The sequence below is a fragment of the Perissodus microlepis genome, chromosome 14, assembly GCF_051167445.1.
Source record: "Perissodus microlepis isolate ML-2025 ecotype Zambia chromosome 14, ASM5116744v1, whole genome shotgun sequence".
NCBI lineage: Eukaryota > Metazoa > Chordata > Actinopteri > Cichliformes > Cichlidae > Perissodus > Perissodus microlepis.
The window spans coordinates 21,223,517-21,242,461 of NC_140474.1; the positions used below are offsets into that span (position 1 = coordinate 21,223,517).

General features: G+C 40.9%; 1 protein-coding gene across 6 annotated transcripts in view; it reads right to left on the reverse strand.

Annotated features, from left to right (window-relative positions):
• Window positions 1-1,418, reverse strand: part of gria4a (glutamate receptor, ionotropic, AMPA 4a) — a 113,755-nt gene extending 112,337 nt beyond the window's left edge. For 3 of the 6 annotated variants that reach the window (XM_084951590.1, XM_084951593.1, XM_084951592.1), the window contains exon 1: window positions 974-1,418. In XM_084951590.1, the coding sequence (XP_084807716.1) occupies window positions 974-1,067 (94 nt within the window). In that variant the 5' untranslated portion in view covers window positions 1,068-1,418. The remainder of the gene's footprint in view (window positions 1-973) is intronic. The other 3 variants (XM_084951589.1, XM_084951587.1, XM_084951591.1) reach the window with 2 other exon arrangements.
• Window positions 1,419-18,945: the final 17,527 nt, after the last annotated feature.

Below are 18,945 nucleotides of genomic sequence, written 5' to 3' on the forward strand. Positions count from 1 at the left end.
TGCTTGACATTTGTAACTACTCAAATGCGCAGAATACACCAGGTGTGCATTACTCTAACTGTATGTGGACAGTGTATGTGTGCACATCCATCCTTGAATATCAGTGCAAATGTTTGTATGTGTATATGCGTGTACCTATGTGTATAAAAAACAGGAAATATTTAGCGCATTAAGTTTATTGGCAGCTGTAGAGAGACAGAGTCAAGGAGGCGAATCTCATTATAGGACCTCCCAGCTGCCCCCCACAAGGAGTGATGCAGTGTATTCATTATCACACACATGCCTGGCTGGATGTGTGTATGTTTGTGCGTGAAGCAAAGAAGGGGAGGAAGAGATTCTGAGCATGTGTGGTGGTTCATATGAGTAAACCCATGATTCAGATGCAGTTAACTTCATCTCAGATCTATTAGATGGCTTGAAATACAGGCTCATCCCGCACTGACACGGGGTAACTGGAAAAGGGCAGACAGAGAGAGAGAGAGAGAAAGAGTGTGTGTGTGTGTGTGTGTGTGTGTGTGAGAGAGAGAGAGAGAGAGAGAGAGAGAGAATACTGCAGTGTCTAAACACTGAAGAAGACTAGAAGGGAACAAAGCTCGCTGAAACATTCATGAGCCCCGAACAGCGTTTAAAATACACGCAAATACATTAGAAGGACAGACAGAGTGAAAGCGTTTGTGTACATTTATAAACCATATGAGTCACAACCAAACCAGCACTAAAATATCTTGGATTAGAAAAATAATAATAAAAGTAAGAAAAGATGCACCACAGAGGGAATGCTCCTATAGTTATATGTTCTTCTGTTCCTTCATTCTTAAGTGAATTTCTCGTGTTTTACAGAATCTTATGGTTTGCTGGGTCCTGGTGCACCTTTTTTTCATGGTGACTGCTGTCCGCTAAAAATCCACCAAAATTCCGCGTAGTGTGTCAGATCTGAGTGTCCGTGCGTAAAATCAGTAATCCTCCAACTCACCTATCTGCACTGAGCTGGGGAAAGCCCCTGTCGCCAGCCCCCAAAGGGCGGAATACACCCCGAGAAAGTGCCAAGAAAAAATTATAATCCTCATTTTTCTTTAATTCAATCCCTTCAGAAACTGTTGAGAGACATCGAGGGAGATGGGGAAGATGCGAAAAGACAGAAAAAGGCGCTAGAAAAAAAGAGACGGGGAAAAAAGAGAGAAGAAGATAAGAGAGGTTTTATTTTCCCCCGTTTCCCGGGTCGTATTCCTATTCCATGGTGGTTTCGGTCGGTTCTTTCCCTGCAGTGTCCGCTCAGGAGAAAGCTGTGGGTCCGGTGCACATGTGAACACAGGGAGAGAGAAAGAGTGAGGGGAAACTCGTAGAATGATTGGCGAGCAGGGAGAACAGCCTGCATGGAAGAACTGGACATGCGCGCCCAGTCTCTCTCTCTCTCTCTTCAGCTCGTCCGCCCCTGCTCTGTCTCTCACTCACTCACTCACTCACCCAGGGTTAGACGGACTGTTTCTCCATCTCCTTCTACATCTTCCACCCTCCTTCTCCTACGTCTTTAGGTTTGCTTGAACCCAAATGGTAAATTCTGGACGGGTTAAAGTGGAGAGAAAAACACAACAACAGAACTCATGTTTAATCTGTCAATGAATGATTCACAAAAGGGGTGCGCGGGCATAAAGTCAGAAAATCAAAGTGATTCATTTGAAAATGCGACGTTTAACATAAATACTGTTGGGTTTTTTGGGGGTGGTGTTGTTGTTGGTGGGGTTTAAGTCCAAAGTGAGAAAGAGTGACAGAGAACGCGCGCTTGTGAATAACTAATTACATTACGAACCCAATCCATCCTCACGCAGCGCTCCACTCCGCTGTCAGTGCGGAATATGTGTGTCCAACCTGTGCAAACCTGTGAGGGAAACCTCAAGCTCTCTTTAACTGCCGGACGCCGTTCGCGCCCCGAGTGCCAGCTAAAATCATCGTTATTTCAACGTCACGACCCCGTGAGCACAAACATCTGCCCAGTGAGGGGAAAACTGCAAATGCAAGAGAGACGATGCGACCATTCCTTGACACGGGCTCGTAAAAGTGTGAAATAATGAGATAGTCGGAATAGCTTAGAATAAGGGAATAAAACGGCGGAAAGGGAATCATAGCCCGGAGTACACCGTGTTAGAGTGCGTTATGTTAATGCCGTATCCCATTCAGAGTCGTTTAATCTAGCCTGCCGGTAGCAGGTCGGTAAAACTGACAGACGGTCTGGGATCGCGTAGTTACACGGTGGAGAGCACAGTTTCATTTTTCCAGATGGCAAAACGAAAGGGTTGCTTCACGGCTTGTCCCAGTGAAAGATGTACTCTGCCCGTCTTTGAAGGGTTTTCCCGGTCGGTTGCAAGAACATGCGACTTAATCAAACAGCCTGGAAAAATGCGAGTTCAACATTTTCTTACATTTTCCACTATATATCTCTACCCTCCGAGAATGTTAATTCACTTACAATTAAGACTCTCTTTCCGCGATGTAGCAGCATGCAAACGGGTGATTTTATTTGATTCAAAACTAGAGTTTTTCCATAGAAGCAAACACTCTGCATCTTATTGTAGCCTGGCCTTATTAGAGTGCTTGGATGAACAGGGTGGCATCGTTGATCTTGGCTGGTTGTTTACCCCCATGGGGCAGTATCATGTGCAAGCATTTTATATTCAAAAGCTACACGCTGAGGGTTCATGTATATTCAGAGTCTTGCAAACCAGTGTCCAGCAGTTTGAAGCCTCAAGTTCCTCCACCGCACTGACGAAATCTGTCCATGGTGCTGAAGTCAAACTGCGCTACAGGCAGGCTGACTCGTCACTGCTCTAACACCATGTGCCGCTGAGAGCAAACAATCTGCAGGTATCGCTGAAAACAATCATCACACTAGAACATAATGCTGATGAGTTACTTCCCTCTGGACAAAGGTGTGCTAATTAGTACCTACCTCCTACTGTGACTGTTACCGGTACTTGGCCGGATGGCATTATTGTGTATGCCACATAAGATACACTTATATATACATTTTCTGACATTTTAATTTAGTCAAGTATGCAAATTGTAGTAATCTACTTGATAATCCCTTGTTTTGGTGAAGTCTAATGTAAACTTATACATAGATATAATTATACCAAGTGTTGCAATGTGGCTGTAATGGAAAGGATCTCATAGGATCTCAGAAATTCAGTAGCACTGCTTACTCATCATATCATGTATATGTGGACTATCTATGTGAACATTTTCTAACTGTGTTGCAGACAATACAAATGCATGCCAGAATGGCCTCTGTCCACACTAAAGCCACAGATCCACTGATCCATTGTGCTGCTTTGTACAAAAGTCACTTGCCAGAGTGGGCAGAATGTGGTGTTGGAAACCCAAAGTGAAGATATTTTCTCAGAGTTTTCAGTACAGGGCTAAGCCATCTGTACAATAATTTGTTGCATGGTAATGGACATTTATTGTGGTTTATTTTGAGCACAGAATCACCTCATATTTAAAACTGTGGAGTGTAAATGTCCCGGTCGTTGAATTTAAGCTCACTGAATGTAATAATGGCTTTTACCACTGTCATTTGCCAAGTCACTTTCTGCAACAACACAATGCCATTAGAAATCAACTCTGGACATCAGCGGCTTCAAAAACAACCACTCAGCTTTTTCCCATTACTGATATAGTCATTTCAAACAGTGATGACAATAAATAAAACCCTGCAGTAATTTTTAAAAGTTTAGTTATACAGAAAGCAAAGCTGGCAAAAGCAGGTAGCAGTTTAATAACTGTTAACTCTACGATATGCATGTAAAAATGTCTTTTATTAGTCAATGTAAACTGTGGTAAAATCTTCACACAAAAATATTCAGATTGTAATTTGAACATCTTCTAAAGAGGCAGAAGTTCAAATAACCGACATCTGGATTCCACTGGTTTCGTCTTCCAGGTGGTCCCATTTCAATGGCACAAGAACACCATATGACTCAGATGTGTGTAACAGTGGCTTTGTTTGTGTGTAAGGCAAATTGAACAATCAAAACAAAGCAGCCACTGAATCAAACTGATGTACCGACTGATTATTAAATCATTAAATTATTGCCTGGCCAGCTGATGTTGCAGCTCAAGGATGAAATAAATGTGAAGTGTACTGTATCCAAAGAAAAGTACGGCAATTGCAAAGAATATGTGACAAAACACTTTAACTCCTTTTTTTACCAGATGATTTTTTTTTTCAAAAACAGTTCATAAAAATATTTAAAATGTCAAACATGCAGCAACTAAATTACATTTATTGATAGACTTTTTGAATTTGGTTTGTTTTTTCCGTTGCCTCAAAAATGCATTAGATGGATCATGATTGAGATACAATATCAGTGCTTATGTTATCAAATGTGAATGTTATAAAACATTCAAAATGAAAGATTTTTAATTTTTAAAAAAAATATCTTTTCTAGTATTCAGTAAAAGTTACAGTTCAGTGCTCCACTTTGCATAACCTACATAACATTATTGTAGATTTTATATGAACACATAAAATTGCCGATAAGTGTTTGTTGCAGGATGAAGTTTACACAAGGCACCATGCAGAAGTTTCTTCATGAATGACCACTTTACTGTGTTGGAGGGGTTTGCATGCCTGTGTGATCAAAGGAGTTATGTTGTCAAAGGCCGCTTGTCCCTGATGGGATCTACCAAGGCAAATTTGATGAGAGTGAGGGGCCGGCCTGTGGGATATCAGGCCTCCAACTTAAAGCCAGCAGTGGGAGAGAAGCTTGGAAAAGGTATTGGACCATGTTCCTTTCAGGGTGCTTCAGGAGTCTGGGTCCCATTGCCATGGCTATTTCATCCCTGTACAAACACAATTAGAGTTTGTTTTGCACTACCAGTCAAAAGTCAGACTCATACCCAGTGGATAATGAACTTCGCCAGTACTGCCCTTTTATCACTGATGATGTTCTTAACTTTTATGAACAGAAGCTCTGGATGCAGGCAAAGGATGTCGGGATTCTGTTGGCTTCACTGAAGGTTGACCTCCAGCGTGCACTGTTGAGTGTATAAGCACTGGCATGTTCTACTGGGAGAGACTTGCTGGGTAGACTGAGGATATGCTGGAAAGATTATGTATATCTGCTCACTTGAGAATGCTTCAGTGTCCGCTTGGAAGAGCTTGAAAGATGTGGATGGGGAGAAGGAGGTCTGGGCATGCATGGATGGATGAAATTAACATGGGGATGCTTTAAAAATAATAACATGAATAGTTTCTTAAAGTGAATATTATTGCTTGCAAGGCAGCTGGGTTTTTGCAAGGTTTGCAAGATCCTGATCCTGAGAGAATTCATCTTGTGAGACTTCACAGTATGTGTGCTACAGGCAAGTACTTTTTTTTTTTTTTTTTGAAAGTGCCTTTCCCCGTGGGTTTTTTATGCACAAATGTTCATTGCACAGAAAGCAAGAATGATGAACTACATACTTAAATACCTATAACTACATAACTGACTGTCTGCTTGTTCTGAAAGCTTCTCATACTGTGGCTTGTTTTTGCAGGGATCAGTAGCAGGATTATTTTAGGCTGACCTGTGGTGGATAGCAATAGACAAAGAGATCATTTGTCACCTGTCACATACTTTTTGGACGGTTTACAAATACAAATTCCCAGCATTCAAAAGGTAGCATGTTGCATTATATATATTATATTGTTCCGCGGCCTGGAAATATGTCAAGTAGACAGAAAAAATAACTAAATGAAGACAATATAGAAAGGAGAGTTTTTAGTTCTGTCTATATACGTATGTTCTACTCATAGCAAGTCAATACAGATAATGCTACAGCAGAAAATGATTGCACATTCCCTCATATCTTGCAATATCTAGCTGTAACCAATTTCTGAATCCATTCATCAATATATACATTGCCTCTGAGGCATTCTCTTCCTCTGCTGGATTGAAGTCATTTGCTAAGTTCACAGTCAATATACCACCCCAGTAAAAACGACCGATCAACAAAGAGTCCCATAGGCTTGTAGTAAATGACACTCTCGTGTTGGCTTTTTCAGCTGACTCAAACCAGAATGGGTGTAAAGTGAAAAAGAAATTTTTACTTTTCATTCGGCTGTTTCCTGAAAGTTTAGATAAGCAATACAGTTTTAATCACTGTTGCCATATTTCATGTTACTAAATACCTTCTACTGCATTTAATTTATCATCAGTAAACTAATATAGTAAGATACACTATATCGCCAAAAGTATTTACTTGTTTCTTTTCACACACATATGAACTTGAGTGACATCCCATTATCAATCCATAGGGTTTAATATGATGCCAGCCCACCCTCTGCAGCTATAACAGCTTCAGCTCTTCTGGGATGGCCTTACTCAAGGTTTAAGAGTGTCCATCCATCCAACCATCTTCTTCCGCTTTATCCGGGGCCGGGTCGCGGGGGCAGCAGCCTAAGCAGAGAAGCCCAGATCTCCCTCTCCCCAGCCACCTCCTCTAGCTTATCCGGGGGAACACCAAGGCGTTCCCAGGCCAGCCGAGAGATATAATCTCTCCAGCATGTCCTGGGTCTGCCCCGGGGCCTCCTCCCGGTGGGACATGCCCGGAACACCTCACCCAGGAGGTGCCCAGGAGGCATCCTTATCAGATGCCCGAACCACCTCAGCTGGCTCCTTTCGATGTGGAGGAGCAGCGGCTCTACTGAGCCCCTCCCGGATGGCCGAACTTCTCACCCTGTCTCTAAGGGAGAGGCCAGCTATCCTTCGGAGGAAGCTCATTTCCGCTGCTTGTATCCGCGATCTCGTTCTTTCGGTCCCTACCCACAGCTCGTGGCCATAGGTGAGGGCAGGGACGTAGATCGACCAGTAAATGGAGAATTTCGCTTTTACACTCAGCTCTCTCTTCATCACTACGGACCGGTGCTGCGGCCGCAGTGATGCGGATGCTGCACCAATCCATCAAAAATTCCCATTAACACACTCTGTCAAACAGACAGACGGTTTAAGAGTGTGTGGGAACATTCTTCCAGAAGGGGTTCTTCCAACCACTTTTGTGAGGTCAGACAATGATGTTGGACAAGAAGGCCTGGCTAGCAATCTTTACTCTAATTCATCCCATACGTAGTATGTCTCCCTCAAACTCCCTCATCCATGTCTTTATGGATCTTGCTTTGTGCACTGTTTGCAGTTATGCTGGAACAGAAATGGGCCATCCCCAAACTGCTATTACAAAGTTGTGAGAATAGAGATGCTCTACTTGACGAAGGAAGCTCATTCCATGAAGCTCTCTATGCACTGCTTTTGTGGTAATCTGAAGGCCACATGAAGTTTCACGGTCTGTAGCGATTGACACTGTGCGCCTCAGCATCCACTGGCCTCCGCTCTGTGATTTTATGTGGCCAACCACTTTATAATGCTGTTGCAGTTGCACCCAATCATTTTTACTTTTTTATAATACCACTAACAGCTGACTGTGGAATATTTAATAACAAAGAATCTATCTATCTATCTATCTATCTATCTATCTATCTATCTATCTATCTATCTATCTATCTATCTATCTATCTATCTATCTATCTATCTGTTAGATTGTAAGTTGTGTTTCCAGCAGCCACTGAGCAACTTGTCACCACTCGTGCTTAAAAGGTTACAAGAAATAACCATCATCCCCTCCACTTTGAGTGCTGGTTATTCATCCATCATTCTCTTTTTTGTGATGACTCATCAGTCTAAATGTCCTCTTCCTCCTCCCCATCACCTCCTCCTTCCCCACCTTCCGCATACTTCCTACAGCTCTTCGGCTTCATCCTCTACCTTAACCATGGTCTCTGTGACTCATCCTTTTAACCATATTCACATAACCATATTCCTCCTTCCCCACTCTCTTTTTTAACCCTCCCTTATTTCTGTTAGCACTTCATTATGTTGATATCATAATCTATCAAACCACTCAGTAGTCTTCCCTCTACTTTATCTTTTTATCTAATTCTTGTCCCCAACCCTTCCCTTCCTGCAACTTGACCTATAGTACCATGTCAAAATGTGTCCTATGGCCCAGCTTCCCTTTAGCCAGCTTGCACCTTGTTGAAAACAGACAAAAAAAAGGAGCATTCGTAGATATGCATCAATGGATTGTGTTACACCACGAGGTTGGAGCTGCATTACTCTAAGTAGAGTGACGATCAATGCAAATCAATGACATCCGGTGACCAGTGCATTTATAACACGTAGCAGCTATTGTTTAGCTCATGTGACTTCAGACTGTTAAAAAATGCATGCTTAGTAATGGCCCTAAATGATGACAGTGGGCATATAATGTAGACATAGGTGTTGGTCATTTTTACACCCATTACTATAAAATGCAGCTTTTTTCCCCCAAAAACCTGGCATGCATATTGAAAGTGTAGATAGACGTCAGTGTGCTCAGTGAAAGTAACAGATCAATACAAATTTAAATCAAAATTTAGGTGTGAAAGACTTAAAGCAACATGTTCGGCAGTTGCCCAAGGCTGGAGCGACAGCCCACACATTGAGTAGTTACACAAACCTCTGAAGAGATTTGAAGGTCTTTGCAGAGCACATCGATGACTGACTGAGGAAATATGCAGATTATGGTTACAGACTCTGCTCAGTCTCTCCCACACCTGTGAAATTAGAGCCCTCTGTGCCAGTAAACCATGACTTGTAAATAAATGCTATTATGGTTTGATTCAGTGACAGAGTGGCAGTGTGCCGCATCAATATGACTACCGGCAAGAATTAACGTCAGGCTAAATTAGAGGCAGCTACAACTGTGAGGAAGCTAGTAATTCAGAGATTAAGCCAGCAGTGTTGTGCTCATCATTATCTTAACAGGACGCAATTTATGTATTTGTTCTTTTTTTGAAGGAGTGACATTGTCTAATGTTTAAATACTAACCATAAACACATGAATAATGCAGAGTTAGTGCATAAACAATACAGATGTGTATATATACGCAATCACAAGTTATGTATTGAGAAGCCAGCACAGTGATGTGTATAACTCATAAGCCATTAATGTCCTACCAGTCATCTGATACACAGCTGAACAGTGGAGATGAGACAGATGTCACTGATGTCAAGACATGAAAACTTCCCACAATCCTCAGTTCCAGCAAAGGTCCAGCATGCTGAGGCTTGACGAGAGCAAAAAGAAGGACTACATGGATAAGTGAGTGTCAGAGCCATGATCCAGGATAAAACAAGGAGCATCCTTGAATACATCAGGGAAATGCCCCCCTGAGACAAACTGCTACAAGAACTGCCTCAGGCAGCAGAAGACTGATGGAAATGACTAGGAGGAGAAGAAAATGTCACGGAAGACCAAGTCACTCCAGACAGAGGTAGAAATCCTATCACTGGCTAAAAAAGATGGTAAATGGCCTGCATTTGTATAGCGCTTTTCTAGTCCCTAAGGACCCCAAAGTGCTTTACACTACATTCAGTCAGTCACCCATTCACACACAGGCGATGGCAAGCTACATTGTAGCCACAGCTGCCCTGGGGCGCACTGACAGAGGCGAGGCTGCCGGACACTGGCGCCACCGGGCCCTCTGACCACCACCAGTAGGCAAACATGGGGTTAGTATCTTGCCCAAGGATATTTGGCATGCAGCCAGGAGGCAGCCTGGGATCGAACCACCGACCTTCTGATTAGTGGCTGACCTGCTCTGCCACCTGAGCTGGTGGCAGAGCAAAAGAGACAGGTAGCACATTGGCCCTAATCATGACAGCGCTTGAAAGGGCCCTAAGCACCAGATCCATAGACATAGGAGCATACTTGCAATGACAACCCTGAGACAGTCCAGCACAGTGGACAGAGTACACTAAGAGGCAAAATCAAGTGGCCGTTATAATATATTGTGCCATATATGGATTAGAGGTCTTGAAGACATGCTGAAAAACTTGCAACTAAAATAACGTTTCTCACGTCCTTCACCAAGCACTTTGTTTATCAGATATAGTTGCAACATACTGCTGTAGCCTTGGCACTACTTGTTTCTGTGGAACCTCTAATCAAATTGAGTTCTGTCCATGGGACTTAAATATAAATACACAGGAGCTCACTGAAGAGACTCATAAAGTGGCACTCAAGTCCTAATGCTTCCCAATGTAGCAGGGTGATGGGATGTGTTTAGGTGTGGTTGAGGTCCTTTAAGGCTTTCTGCCAGGAGGATTGTCTAAGTCATGGTCAGGTTGTTGAAAGGTTGTATTTTAATCCAGACCATGACCCATTCCTAAACCTAATCAGGTACTTTATTTCCTAGCTTCACTAAACTACACACAAAAAATACTGACTATTATTAAAAAAGCTTTCCATCAAGAAGCCTTTTAGGCAGAAAGCCCCTGAAGGAAAGCAGCAAGAGGGATTTGACTGAAATGCAACCGGCACAAAAGGAACATTCTGAGAGTCGTTCAGAGGCTCCAGTGAGGAACATTTTATTAATAAAATTATTACTGACGAAGCATTTATGTATGTAGGTCTGCATGCATTCGTATTTTCTGTCAGCAACTAAATAAAACAGTTTGCATATATGGATTTAACGTTTTTTTGAAAAATTTAAAATAATAAGTCAAAGTCAGAAGCCAAATATAACAGTAAAATTAAATATAATGTACTTACAGTATTTGGATGAAATAGAAATACAACTCATGTAACATTTTGGTAATAATACAACAAGAAATGACACACTGAAAAATAGTACAATTAAGTACAAGCTTTGCACAAGTGGAGGCTAACACTTGCTCTTAATTTGGCTCACATGGCATTAAGTGGGTATTAGACGTGAGAGGAATTATCATGAAAGAAGGGAAAAGTACATGAAACTATATTAATCTTAGATTTAAAGCAGAGTACAGTTCAGATTCAAACAGAAGCACATGCAAAGGTAGTAACACCTGTCACTGAACTCAAGCAATTAAAGAAAACCCCACCTCTCTCAAAAATGGACGAAATAGAATGACTCTGGGAGAAATGGAAAATACAGACCACTCCAGGAATAAGGGACATACTTTGTGGGAAAACTACAGATAATCCAGCTTTCAAATATGCTATATATGGAATATATATGTTTCTTTCAATTCATTTTATTCATTTTAAATATGATACACTAGGCGTTAAGGTGTTAAATCACATTAACTCTTTATTAACAGGAGGATATGACAGGAGACTGCTACTTTGTTTTCACCTTCTGTGTTCGCCAGTTGGAGACACCACTTGATAGCGAGGGAGCTGAGGTCACCCAGAGGCTGCAGCTAAAACTAAGAGTAGTCTCTTTATCTGAATTTGACACTGGGCTCTTCTAAAAGTTAGATACGTCTGTAGAAAGACTTTGATTTTTTTTTTTTAAATTAAAACTTTTTAACCAGATTATAAATCAAGATACATTTATTGCAACCTCAATCTCGCTCTTTCTGCGCACCTTTTTGTGACAATAGTAGTTATCCAATTATTCTTTAAAGTCACATTTAATACTACCCGATTTAGCTGTGCAACACAAACGCGGCAAGATCTTGCGATGTGGACTGTCACACCTCTGCTAATTTTTCTTAAGTAAATTGCTTCCCTTTTGTGCTGAAAGGTCAATCTGCAGTACTTTTGCTTGTTTTTCCAAAGTACTACATGCAAGGAATTAATGTTATCAAAATTGGATTTGAAATAGTTTCATTTGGTTTTTAAGATTACCTTGTGTACCATGGGCCTTCGGAAAATCTGCATTTGTTGTACTCAAGTCTGCATGTATCTTAAGTTGCCCTTTTTAAGAATCCTTGTGGAGATGGTTTGGAGCCAGCAGGCAAATGACTTAGCTGGGCCGGTTGCCAAAACCATTAAATGCCATCCCTGGGTGCCTGTCAGATAATGATTACCCTCTTGTGCAGTGGTCCTGGATCTTCACACACCTTGTCTAAATGCTCTGCCTGGTTTCTGGCAAGGCAGACTAAATGCAAACTGTTTGACAGATCACAGACAGCACTGTCCCCAAAGGCTGGCAGATGGCTTTAAACTTCTTTGATAATATGACCATTTGAACATTCAGGCTCAGGCACACACACATAAATGTGCAGTGCTGCCAATGGAAGTTTACCAGTGCATACAGACATAGAGATCTAAACACATACATGTGCATTTGAGCACCCGTAGGGCTATGAGAATTGTCACTTTGGCTTGCATTGATAGTGATGCACATGTACATATGTAATATTTTGTATTGTAGTTTTAAGTGAATGGATGGAAATAAAATCTCTCTCTGCATCTCTCAGTCTGGCCTCTAAGTCAGATCTGCACCATGTCCTTTCTCCTTTTCTCTCATCCTGCCATCAGCCAGCAAAAAACATCTGGGCGTTCATTGTGTGTCTCGATGTGGTGTGTTCACCAAGAGAACACATTAGCTTTGCAGTGAGCCTGTGTGTGCATGTGTTTGTGTGTGTTGGTTTCCCAGCAAACCTGCCAGGCTAAGCGTCCAACATCTGTGAGTTCAGATGTTTTCTAATGATATGCTAATGGTGCTGGAGGGAGACAAGCACAGAGGCTAATGTAGTGGTCACAAACCTCTGCCTCCCTCTCTTCCTCCATGCTAGAATAATGGTGTACCCATGTCATGTTCTTCATCTACATCTGGCTGCTGTCGCTGCTCTTTTTAACTTTTTTAAGGATTTAATTACAGACAAAAAAAAACAACATTTTTTTCACTGAAATATAATGTTTTAACATCATCTGTCACATCAATGGCAACATTTGCACCCATGTCAAATATGTTATTCTGCAACATTAGTTTATTGTGTCAAAATGAATGATTAGTTAAGACTTCTAAATATGACCATGTCATCAGTTAATGTAAAAATCACAAAATTCCTTGTTCTATGAGAAGACATAATTTGAATATAATGACAGTTACAGCATATCTAATGTTTTAATATGTATGTAATATTGTATAAATCAGACAGTGAACACAAGAGGTGAAGGGAGCTGTCAAGCTGCAGAAGTCATGTTGAGCTTGAATGGCATGTAGGACTACAGAAGCAGCTGATAGGCAATTGGAAAAGCTGAGGTTCACGCTAGAAACAACCAAAGCAAAACCCTAGGTGTGGGAAGAGCTTAGTGACAAGACTGTTGGTGGACCTTGAAGTGGTTCTGGCAAACTGTTATGAAACTCAAGATGGGTTAGGAGCTAGCTGTCCACACTACACACCATGGCTGCGGTGCTTCTAACTTCTAACCTTAACGTATTAAAGGAATACGTTAAGGTTCACTTGAATCCCACTGACATGCTTTCTTTAGAGGAATGGAGTGGAATGCCTAGCACTTGAGGCAAGATCACTGAGGTAGCTAAACAGCTCCTTGGTAGCCAGGATCCTGGGGTGGATGAGATTCATTGTGAGGTTTTCAAAGCTCTTGGATGACACACCTCTGCAACACTGCCTGGAAGTCAGACAGATTGGGATGGTGGTTCCCTTTTCAAGAAGGGGGACCAGTGAGCTTCTTCCAGCTTCAGAGGGATCATACGCTGGAGCCTCCCTTGAAAGGTCTATGCCAGAGTGCTGGGAAGGACGATTGGTCTGTTAGCTGAATCAGGAGGAAAAATGGTATTTTCATCCTAGTTGTGGAAAACTGGACCAGCTCTTTATTCTCTCAGGGATATTCAAGGATGTAGCAAAGCTGTTGATTTACCAGTCAGTCTACATTCCTGCCCTCATTTATCGGCACAAGGACTCTGGGTAGTGATTGAAAGAATAAGATTACAGAAACAAATCAAAATAAAGTCACTATTCCTCCAGTTTGAAAGGAACCAGATGAGGTGTCTTAGACATCTGATCAGGATTACTCCGAGGCACCTGCTAGCCATGTCCTGGTGGGAGAAAATCATGGGGCAGACCCAAGATATGTTCAAGGGGTTATATCTCTTTGCTGACTTATATATACATCAGGGAACCAGAACCAGATAAGAACCTAAAAATGGATGGATGGACAATTGCATTAAGAATTTAATGAAACCTTATTTTCTAATAGAAAAGAGACCAATGAACAAAACTGGAAGCATTGGAAAATACCAATTTACCTCGCATTCTTGACATGAAAATCAAAATTATTTTCCAAAAAGCTACACAGTCTACAAAAATGTTCTTTAATGCACACTTATCATCTGTCACTTGATTAGTTACACTTTGCTAGTAGCGGGTTATGCCCACTTTTGCTTTCAGAACTGCCTTAATTCATTGTGGAGACTCCACAAGGTGTTGGAAACATTCCTTAGTGATTTTGATCCATTTTGACATGATAACAATACATAGTTGCTGCAGATCCATGATGTAAATCACACATTCCACCACATCCCTCTGTTGGATTAAGATCTGGTGACCGTGGATGCCATTTGAGAACCAGTTTGAAATAATTTCAGTTTTGTGAAATGAGGTGTTATCCTGCAGAAAGCAGCCATCAGAAAATCAAATACAAATACATTGTTTACATCAGTTTACATCAGTTGTTTGTTACTGCCCTCTGTTTGCTTTTGACAAATCTTTTAGTCTTTTATTTTTGAATAAGGATTTCTGTAGTTATACTTTTGCATACAGGATATAAGCTGCTCATCACTCCCCACAAATATGTTACATAAGAAGTTGGTGAACTATAATGAGGAATGAGAAAATAGCTCTCTGGAGCTTATAAGAAGGTGCTTGGGTCATGGGTACATCAAAACATAAGGGAAGAGAAGTAGGATTCTTGAAAGTCAAAGAAGGAAAAAGGAGATACATTTTGCAACTTAGTTGTATTTGAAATCAAGAGTATGTTTGGTATCTCATGAAGAGAGATACATGTTTTTTACATGGTGTAAGCTCCATGATGTTGTCTTCAATAGGTCATAGGCTTCAATTGATCAGCAGACAAACTAGGCATCTGACCATCTCCACCCCTCACATTCACTATAATAACCTAAGGCGTAATCTAAAACAAGGAATACAACAGTGTTTGTGTGTGTCTCTCTGTGTGATTGAAGGTATGTGTGCTGAAAGAGCCTGCTGAGAATTGGCCTCAGTGAAATTATTGGGATTTAAGGGGGAGGCAGGGGTTTACACCAAGGTTTTTATGGCAGCTGATTACGACTTGTGATCTCATTGAATGTGTACATGCGTGTGTGTGTGTGTGTGTGTGTGCATGGCTGTATTTCATTTGTGCACGGCAGTTGGATATTTATTAACACTACTGTCATTGCCTGTATGTTTAAGAAAAGCCTGCACTACAAATTGAGTTTGCGTCTGTGTGTTTGTGTATGTGTGTTACTGTAGGGTCTTTAGTGCAGGCTAAAGCACATTGAGGTGATTGTTGTTGCGATTTAAGGCTATATAAATAAACCTTGATTGAATTGAACTAAATTGTTTGTATGTGTAAGTTTGAGCTGAGCGGAGGAAATATAAGTTAACAGCAATTAAACTATTATGATGTATGAACACAAGCAGGCCTGCATGTTTAAACAACCTTTCACGTACACGGCACTGACACTGTCGACCTGAATGTGTTAATATTCAGCTGGAACTCAGTGTAATCAACCTTTCTTGTCCCCAATGAGTAACATACAGACCTCTCTTCATGATTTGAATGTATTATTAAAACCCCAAGCAAAGAGAAATTTAATGATTTTGATTATGTCATCAGAATTACAGATTATTACCTGGTCTAATATTTCTTCACGATGTCGAGAGGTAAAAACTATTACTGTGGTATCATCACTTCTGATAGCTCCTTCCAGGCAGTAATTTAGAAATTTAAAAAGGTTTGCCTTATGACCAACCCACTCCTTTAAAGGGGGATTTGCAGTGGAATCCGGATCAATGAAAAAAGCACAACCTTGCTCTCCCTCAACACTCTCAACCCCCTAACAGTACCCACATCCAACACTGCAGCACATAGATAAACTGCAATCTGGAAAGTGTTTATGACTGTTGGGGCAAAACATCCACATGTAAGTATCACCGAGAGTCCGAGCATGTGATGGTACAAATGTCCTCTCAAAGATGAAGATGGTGTAATGCCTAAATGTGTTAGCCATCTAACACATTTAGATTAAAAAATCTATTATCTGAATTTTTGTAGACATACTAGTAGTTTCTTCTATTTGTCTTATCTTCTGTTTCTTTTCAGTTTAGCATTTAAGTGCGTTTAGCAAAGAACAATCAAAGGTATTATAACATTTTTTAAATTACATAAACTGTCTTAATTAAAGACAATTTAACTTCATCAATACCCCATCCTCATAAGCAATATAAAATATCATTAAGATTCAGCCTTGCTAGCCTTGGTAACTGGGGATTGGTCCGCTGGGGCCTCTGCTCCTGGCCGCCACCACATGTGTTTCATGTTTAAAGGAAAGCCATGTACCTTTTTTGGACTAAGGCCGGGCCACCAGACACCCTCCCCAGGCCTGGCTTCAGGGTGGGGCCCCAGGTGAACTGTTCCCTTGTTCTACTCATAGAGGTCTTATGAATCGCTCTTTGTCTGGTCACTCACCCAAATTTGTCATGGGAGACCGTACCAGGCAAAGGCCCCTGGAGAGCATAGCCCTGGGATCCCTGGAAAACACAAATCCCTCCGATACGGTAGTGATTCGCGGAGGGGAATTTTTGTAGTGACCAAAAAGAACGAGACTGCGGATACAAGCGGCAGAAATGGGCTTGCTCCGAGAGATAGGGAAGGGGGCCACTGTTCCTCCACTGGAAGGAGCCAGCTGAGGTGGTTCGGGCATCTGATAAGGTTGCCTCCTGGGTGAGGTGTTCCGGGTATGTTCCACCAGGAGGAGACTCAGGACACACTGGAGAGATTATATCTCTCGGCTGGCCTAGGAACACCTTGGTGTTCCCCCGGACAAGCTGGAGGAGGTGGCTGGGGAGAAGGTGGTCTGGGCTTCTCTGCTTAGGCTGCTGCCCCCACGACCCGGCCCTGGATAAGCGGAAGAAGATGGATCAATGGATGGATTCAGTTTATCACGTCGGGTGCTGTCTTCTATTTTCTCCTTACATTTATTTTTCATTTTGACTCCCACATTTCTAACTCAACCATATTTATCTTTTTTGCGTGTGATATTATCAATGTTCAATTTTCTCTTTAAATTTACCAAGTTTCCACTCTTTTTTTCACAATCTGTGGACATTTGGTGATTTGGCTCTTTATTGAAAATTGAATTCAGTTGAAAATCAAGTGTGAAAAAAGCATATATTTTAAATATATGTGTATATATATATATATATATATATATATATATATATATATATTTTTTAATAGGTCTTAACACCGGTAGTACCAGTGAAAGCACAGACAATTTACTGTACCCTGTTAAAGGGGAAGTTGTAAGTTATTAATCTTAAAACATTCAAAAAATATATAAAAACATTTTTTAGAAATGTTATCGTTAAGTCAAAGATGACCTGTATTGTATTGAAGAAATGCTGTATCAACTGAAGTCAACATGTTAACAAACTGAGTCTGGACCTTATTTGATGATGAAACCACCATATATTTATATATAAAACGAAATCACCAAAAAAGCGCAAACAGGTGTCATGACAGATTGTACTAGTTCATTGTTGGCTGTCACAACACAGTGGCATTTCTTGGATGCATATCAGAGAAAAATAACCTTGAGACATCAAAATGACTGCAATGTACCTGGCACAAAGACAGCTCTTACAGTTTACTGCATTCGTTCATTCTGTGAACCAATGGTGAACCCAACCATGCATACTAATGAATGACAAGATGCTTGAAGAGAAGAGGGTTTATCAAATCTATGACATGGTTTGAATAGCTGAAACGTCGACAGAAGAAAACACGAATACTCACACCAGTGGCAGTATACATGGAAACATATTTTCATCCTGTATACGTTAACTACAAATACATGCATGTGGATGTTTTTTAGGCTGAAAAGCAGCACACATTTGGACAATTTCCCCTCTTTTTGAATATTCATGAGCACCTGCTTTTTACCAAACATTCACAAGATCACTACTACAACATGAATGTACTGTACTGTATGTCCCTCTGAATTGATTATAGGTATTGTGCTATGCATAAGTTGGTGTTGGAGTAGAATTTTATCATGGGTGCAACTTTCAGCACACACGTTTTCATTAAAACTTAATTACAGAAACAATATCTAATAATCATGAAACATTCTTCAGAATGGAGTCTTTTTTTGATGTTATCTAATCCCAGCACTTTTCTAGTAATGCCATAATGAAAGTACTACTGTACAAATTAACAATAGCATTGCTTAATCTATTTAAATGCCCACTGAAGTGTCTTCTCTTGTTGTTGCAGACAAAACCTTCAAACATGTGCATTATGAAAAGGAAACTTTCTGAATTTAATAGGTGAAACACACAGAAATGTCATACATGCATCATATTTTCTTCTTCTTCAGCTGGTTGGTTTAATGTTATACAACTGGATTATTGCTGCTTTAAAAAAAAAATGAGGCAAACCTCTTATTTATGCATAACAGCTGTGGATGGTTCTGTTTTGCAGATTTTCTGCAGATTCTATTAAAATTTGCACTAGATTTGAATAGAAACCAAGCCAGCATTGTGAACAAACCCACACAATCAAGACAAAGGAATACTCCAAGCAACTCAACACAATGCCAGTTTCAGCTGTCAGTCATTTAAACATGGTAAGCAGTAAGCTGAATGTGTTTGAGTGTGTGTTGCGCAGCGTATGAAGGCTGCTGGTAATGAAGACAATTACTGTTTTTCTTCTGTTCCTGTCCTCTTGTTTGGCCTGTTAGTGGAACACAAAAACAGAGATGTTCTTTAATCAACATGAATAATGGAACGCTTGCTCCCACTGTAAACAGCCGAACAACATGTCTGTACTCTACTCGTGTCTTAACTTGTTCTGAACTGGTATATGCGTGGGACAGAAAGAGAAGAACGTGTGTGCTGAAGCAAGTCT